Source organism: Chrysemys picta, chromosome 12, assembly GCF_011386835.1.
Source record: "Chrysemys picta bellii isolate R12L10 chromosome 12, ASM1138683v2, whole genome shotgun sequence".
NCBI classification, from domain to species: Eukaryota; Metazoa; Chordata; order Testudines; family Emydidae; genus Chrysemys; species Chrysemys picta.
The window spans coordinates 49445744-49453192 of NC_088802.1; the positions used below are offsets into that span (position 1 = coordinate 49445744).

Genomic DNA, 7449 nt, shown 5'->3' on the forward strand with positions numbered 1-7449 from the left:
GTCGTTTTTAAGTGAGGTGAAACTTGAGGGTACAAAAGACAAATCAGACTCCTGAAAGGGGTATGTAGTCTGGAAAGGTTGAGAGCCACTCCTTTAAGGCAGGGTACAGGCCCAGCAGAGCCCTGGACCCAGGCTTTCTGGGAGTTGCCATTCCAAGAGGGACAATATGAAATTGTAGGCCAGAACAAGGAACGTTGGGGAAGGGGACAGGGATATGCATATGCTCCCTGTCCTCATAAGTGGTGAGGAGGGAAAAAGACTGGCTGTGAAACTGCCCCCCAGATGCCAATAGTACCAGCTGCAGGGTGATTTTTTTGCTTTGTATGACATAAGAATCTGTTCTTTAGGAATTGGAGTGAGGATCTGCCACTGGCCTGCTGGGTGATCTTGGGCCAGTCACTTCACCTCTCTGTGACTTCAGCTTATCCTCATTTTACTGATAGTACTGCCCTCCTTTGCAACGTGTTTTGAGACCTCCGGATGAAAAGTGCTAGAGTATTATTATTAATGTACATTGATAGAGTAGGACATAATCTACTCTGCTTTTTGTAACATAGAAGATAGCCATGGTTGAAGGGATACATACCCTCAACTCGAACATCCAAATCATTGCTGCTTTTAGTCTTCCTGTTTGCCTCCACAGTGCACTTGTAGCTTCCCGAATCTGCAAATCGAGCTGGCGATATTTTGTAACGTGTTCTGTTTTGCTCCGACGTGGTATTATGCAGAAGACTGTCATCCTTGTAAAATAAAAAAGCATGCTGCATCTGGAAGCTCGTGCTTTTGCTAATGTCCACAATACAGGTGAGTTCAATTGACATTCCATTCTTCACTTTCAGGGATGGCGCAGTGAGTTCAACTTTGTTGATGGTAATAACTTGATAGGGAACGGGGGGGAAAAGTCACATTTAGTTTCAGTTTATCCAAAGCAATGCTGTTCTCTGAAGTTGCTACATAATGCTCATTGCAATTGCTAAAGGCTGAGAGCTCTGTGAGACAGGCACGATCCTACTTTCTGGCCCTGAGCCTGCAATTAGATCCACACAAACAGACTCCCACTGAAGTGTACGGGGCTCCAAGCAGATGAAAAGATGCATGTGATTGCAGAATCAGAGTCTATATTTGTATAATGCCTTGCACTATGGAGCCCTGATTGGGTGTGTCAGTGCTACCCCAATACAAATGCAATATAATTCCAGTTATCCGAATTCCCTTTTTTCAAAAATCCTCGTTATCTGAATCCACAGTGTTCCCCCCATGTAGCCCCATGCTAGTTAATAGCACTTCTGTTTATCTGAATCCTGGTTATCTGAAACTTTTGGATGTCCACCAGGCTTTTCAGATAACTGGGATTATACTGTGCTACCATTACTATTTTAGCCCACCTCTCAATCCTGTTTTTTAAGGATTTTTGTGGTCGATGCTCAAGGTTCCCCTCCCATGATTTGCTTTCATTTTCAAGCAACACTTCCGTACAATGAAGTGATTTTTTTAAATTACAAGATGAAATGGAGAGCAGGGAGGGGGAAATGCAATTTTGAGCACTTTTGCCTTTTGCTGTGAATATTTTGCAAAGCCCTAGTTTTAACATACTGCTCAGATTCATGTCCCCACTGGTCAGAGGAACCACCTAGGAGCCATTCTGGCATCAATTGTGTTTTAACACGGTTGTTGTCACTACAGTTTGAAAAGTCATGTGGCCTAAAGACAACCCATGCTGGCCCACCCATTGAATCCTCAGAGTTAATTCAGCACTCCAGGATATCTCATCTCCTAGTGGGTGGGATTTCCTGAAATTCCGTTTCAACTGGGGGAGGCAGGACAGCCTGCCACAGACTCTAATAATGTCTAAAGAGAATGCTCTTTTGTAACAGTTATAGTTAAGGAAGGCAAGATTGGGTGGGGTGGGATCCACCCTTGTGCAAAGAGTCACTATACACTGTTTAAGTCCTGCTTGAATAGTGCATAAATTGTGCTGGTGCTCTGCTCTGGAGCGAAGTTATCTCAGGCAGAGAACAAAAGTGAAGACTATAGGAAGTGCTAAGCAAAGATGGGAGAGAAAAGAAAAGAAATGAGAAAAAGAAACATCAAGAAAAGAAATGTGGTGACTAAAGAAGTTAGAGGCACAGTGCATAAGGGGTTTGTATGAAATATTTCAGAACTTTGTCCGCCCTATTGAGCTAAATGGAAATTTTGCTATTGATTTCAAACAAGAGCAGGACTGGGCCCTTTGTATCAAACCTCTGTATTCACAGCAATGTGAAACACCAAACTTTTCAGCCACCTTTTTTTCCTCTCTCCATAGTGTCATCTCAGATGCTACCCCCTTGAAGAGGAGAAAGAGGTGAGGATAAGAGAACAGGGCATTCTTCACCCCAAAAAAAAGTTGTTTCCCCCTGAAACTCATTGTAGAACTTCCTGGGCTGCCATGAATTACTCATCTCCAATTCCCAGAGACAGCTGTTCTTCTAGAAACTTGACCACAGGAAAATCTTTCCTGAGGTCACTGACTTTTAGATATTAGAGAAAACTAGACATTTTAAATCACATTTGCGTATCCCTTCAAACATACATACGCACACTTGAACTTGGGGGGCTTGAATGAAATGGGACTTGGTTGCAAACACCTCTTGATTGGGATTTGCAGAACAAAAACCCCAACGGATAGGGTTTTGCAAAAGGAAAACCCAGTTTGCTTGAGCCCAGCTCTACTGAATTTCCATTCTCTCTGCAGTAGGATGAGAAATGTGTGTACTAGAACTGGGAGGAGAGAGAGCTAAATGGGTCTGCAGCTGACTTGTTCTGGTCCGCTTATCTCTCGTGATTCATTGTTTCAAGTCCGATAGCAAGGAGTCTCCGCAACAGAGGAAAAGCCAACCATTATACTTATTTGGGTAATGGAAAATTGCAGAGCAGCCCAATGTGCTGCTGTATCTAACCCTGTAGGCCTTGGACCAAATTGATCGCTGGAATAATTTAGCAGAAGTCCCGGGAGTTATTCCAGGTTCCTTTATCTGCTTTACCTGGCTGCGTGATAAAAGATACACAGTGACTGGAGACACGGTTGAAGCATTGGCCGTATTTTCTGTACTGACGTTTGAGGCTGATCTTTCAGGAAAGGGAAGATAAAGAAAGCCTGATCTTCCAACTTTTGCTCCTGTGAGTAGTCCTTACCCTACATGAGTGGCCCCACTGATTTCAGTGAGATGATTTTCCCAGGTAAGGACAACCTGTGAGAGTAAATCTATAGTCTCAGGCCCATCCTTACAGCCAGCTAAATGCAGAGTTTTATTTCTGAATGTATATTATTGTTTAGGCTTTTTTAACATGAATGTTGGATTCAGTATAATTTTTCAGGGAGCTTTTTCAGGATCAAAAGCGCTGAATTTTTGGGAGATTTTGTGAAATTCTATACTTTTACTTTGTCCTCTCGGATAACGGTTACTCAGGGCTCCCATTCTGCAAACACTTCTGCACTTAAGTAACCTTACACATCTGAGCAGGCCAATTGAACTCAATGGGACTACTCGCATGAATAAATTTAGGTCAGTTCTACACTAAAAATGTCAGGTCGACCCAGCTACACCACTCAAGGATGTGAAAAGTCCGCACCCCTGAGTGAAATAGATAAGCCACCCTAGCCCCCGGTGTAGACAGCGCTAGACTGATGGAAGAATTCTTCCACTGACCTAGCTACCACCTCTTGGGGAGGTAGATTAACTACAGCGACAGGAGAACCTGGTTGCAGGACTGGGCTCCAGTACTCCTCTCGTTGCTGTAATGAGTTTCTACACTGAAGCACTACAGCGTTTCTAGTGAAGATGTAGCCTTAGGCATGTGTACGTGTGATGTCCATGTTACTCAAATTGTCCTGAGCTGTTGAACTTCTAACTGTCTAAACATTGGGCTTTACTTACCCAAGTTGGGAGAAGTTATGGTCCTTTATATAGAGACCTCGACTTTGTCACTGTAAGTCTTACCCTTATATATACACATGTATAATGGCATTTTCTGAGTGACACACCTTAACTCTATATAAGGACCATAACTTCTCCTTAACTGCTTGGTCGACCTGACATTTTAGATCAGGCTTTATTTATCTTCCCTTTCCTGAACAACCAGCCTCAAACGCTTCAACTCTGTCTCCAGTCACTGTGTATCTTTTATCATGCAGACAGGTAAACCAGCAACACGGTCAAGTGTCACATTTTCCGGAGTTTTGTCAGTTGATGTCACAATATTCAGATTATTTAAATTTAGGTCTCTTTCTTGGTGAATAGCAAAGGAACAGTTAAAACCCATAATTGCAAGATAGAGAAATAATCGGAGAAAACTTTCATTTTTTCCTGCAGGAAATAATTACAGTTTCTCACACAATTTCCCAGTTTTCTGGTGGCCCAAATAGGATTGAGGAGCTCATGATTGCAAATTCAATCTGCTTCCATAACCCACAAGCCTCAATCAGGCAAACTCTGCATAGCTCACCTCCCGCTGTTGTATACTAGGTCTGCTATTTTGTTAAACTCTAATGCACTCCAGTGTGGCAAAAATGTTCTAGTAAATAATGATTTTTAAAATGTGCCAATTGAGGGCCTGATCCTGAAATCCTTGCCTCGCCAAATCTCCCATTGCTGTACACAAGCCTCTACTTAGGAACAGTCGAGGTCCAGAATACTGACGGGAAGTAACGCACGTCAGAACTACAATCAATCAGGAGAAACTGCATAATACCTTCATGCAATGGGTCAAATTAATCCTTGGTGTAACTCTACTGACTTCAATGGGATTATATCAAGATTGATTCTCACCATTCTGACTTCGATGACACTTGAGCATGTGTTTCAAGGGATTTAAAGTTAAGCACATGCTTATGGATTTTGCTGAATCAAGGCCCCTATCTAATTCCAACCCCTTTGGACCATATGGTACTATGATTTTTTAAGCAGCACACCCCATTAAAAGAAGGGTAAATAAGAACAGCAGAATCTGGCCCTATAAATATATCTTTGTTATTAATAAATATACTCTCGCCTCTTAATATGAAAAATTCCATCCAGATCCATCGGATCATTGTTACAATTTTCCAGCAGATGGCAAGGTAATACCCTACCAGCTTTTTTTATTTTAATTGCATCAAAGTATTTATTTAATAAAGAAATATTTATTCCTTTATCACCTCAAAAATGATACATTATTAGCTATAAGTCTTATTCACGTAGCTATAAACAAGTAAAGGAAAACAAGTTTATGGGCTTTGCTTGCTTTTTCTTGCCCTAAAATTAACGGCTGGTGGCTATGCCCAGATTGCTTCAGAATTTAAATTACCGGTTAGCTAGAGGGAGCTCCTAAGAACCCTTGTTCACATTCAACCACCAAAGTGAAAGATGAGGTGGGGCAGTTTTCCTGCCTCTGGTGGAGTTGCCCCCTCCCTGTTTACTTGTAACTCCTCCTAGCCAGACATAACTTTGCTTTGGCACTCATGAAAAGGCCTCTGAAAATCTTTTTTGCATTCTAATGGACCCGACGGTACCAGGCATTTCCCAGCATAAGGGAGGAAGGAGGATAGCCCACAAGGCTATCACCCACTTCACCCAGTTTCAAAAGGACACGGTTTCAACATCATGCTGGAACTTTCAGTACTTTCTGGATATTTTGCAGAACAAAGGGTAAATACATCCAGCAAGTGCCCTTGATTTACATCTACCAAATGGTCTCGCCTCCCTCCTGGGTTATGGGGACGAGACAGTGGCTTTGTTTAAATATGACAGCGCTAGTAACTAGATTCCCCATTCGATCCCTTCTTTTGTGAACCCTGTCAAATGAGATTTATTGGGGGGGGGGAAAGGAGGTGTCCCTGAAGGAAAAAATATTGGCAGCACACTGCTAATTGAAACACAGTTTGCAGCAGCAAACACTGCCCGTCAGGGTCCTTTTTGCCAGTATTTTGGGTTAAAGACTAAATGAAGATGTTTGAAAACTTTGTATATTGCACATCACCGATGCTGTTTACTCGCATTGAACATTTATCATTGCAATAAGGAATCTTATATAATAAATAATCCTACAAAAACCCCCATTGACTTCAGTGGAGTCAGGATTTTACCCAAGATATCTGGATGGGATTCTGTTTCTAACTGACCATCCAAGCACATTTTCTGGCATTTTTTTAAACAAAAACAGACTTCAAGTTAAATCATTTTACATGGGTCAAATTCTGCTCTGAGTTATATCCCTGCAAATCCAGAGTAACTCCACTGTGGATCCACACCACAGTAACGGAGACCAGAGCAGAATTAAGTCTTTGGCATATCAAGAATTTTAGAAGAAAGGTCACAACTCACCATCGTCTTGAGCTTTTAGACTTGGACCTGGAAAAGTGAGAGGAAATGTTATATTCAAAGCTTAAAGACTGTGTTTAAGGACAAAATGCAAAAATTTAGAAATTCTTTATGACAGAGAATTCTGAAAAATGTTTGTTTCAGGTTGATCAAAAAACATACATACTATCAACATAAAAAACGCATGCAAATATTTAAACAGTGAACTTACAGTGTAAGAGAATCACCAGCACAGCGAAATACATCTTGTCGTTGGAGAGCAGTCACCTAGTTACAGAATAAACTGATCATCAGCTCTGGTTGGTTATGCCTCGCAGTCCTAAAGCTCCACAGAAGTTTTGATTTTTGGGAAGAAACCAGTAATGCAACTTTGCTATGAAAAACTGTAGGTTTTTCCACAACTTCGGCAGAAACTGGCTAGATATTGGTCAAGTAATCGTTCTCATTACTGGAAAGTGGAAGTGGCAAACAATGAGAATCTATCTGCTGCTAACAGGCAGATTATTGCTCAGGAAGTGACTGGTCTTTTCCTGAGAGACCCACTGAACTCAATTGCTTTGTTTAGGTTCCGAAGGTGTATTAAAAAACAAGAAGTCCCAGTGACATTTATCCTGAGACTCCTGTCAATACATATATTTTTAAGTCATGCTTAACCATTTAAAAATCAGAATTACATTTACTGTTGGATCTTGCTGGATTCCCAGTAGACTATTCCTCTTCCTTCTGGCACTGAAAACCCTTTCAGAGTGGATTTAGATATGTAGCATAACTATGTGTTTGTCCCACTATGTCTGCTCACAAGTTTGTCCCACTATTTTGCTGCACTCTGTATGGGACTGAAATTTCTATTGTGATGCATGGGCTCCACTGTAGGTACCGTGGCAAGTTAAATTCACTTAAGCAAATATAGTGGTACAGCCCCTAGAGCAATGAGATCCTAATGCAGATTACCATTGGGCATATAAAAATAAATGTGTACTAATGTTTTTTATCTGTTATATTTAAAGCTGTGCAAAATATACACACCCATAAAACCCAAATCCCCACAGTTATCTGGTTTTGGGATCTGTCTCCTATTAGAAATTTGAACCAGCAGTGGCAACAAGGCTCA

At 41.4% G+C, this 7449-nt stretch overlaps 1 protein-coding gene across 12 annotated transcripts in view; it reads right to left on the reverse strand.

The window, feature by feature from the left end:
* PECAM1 (platelet and endothelial cell adhesion molecule 1) overlaps positions 1 to 7176 on the reverse strand; it is a 55939-nt gene extending 48763 nt beyond the window's left edge. For 8 of the 12 annotated variants that reach the window (XM_008167606.4, XM_008167604.4, XM_005282900.5 and 5 more), the window contains exons 1-3: positions 6550 to 7143; positions 6342 to 6368; positions 587 to 877 (exon numbers count right to left, since the gene is read on the reverse strand). In XM_008167606.4, the coding sequence (XP_008165828.2) occupies positions 587 to 877; positions 6342 to 6368; positions 6550 to 6583 (352 nt within the window). In that variant the 5' untranslated portion in view covers positions 6584 to 7143. Of the gene's footprint in view, positions 1 to 586; positions 878 to 6341; positions 6369 to 6549 lie in introns of all 12 variants that reach the window. The other 4 variants (XM_065563620.1, XM_065563619.1, XM_065563618.1 and 1 more) reach the window with 2 other exon arrangements.
* Positions 7177 to 7449: the final 273 nt, after the last annotated feature.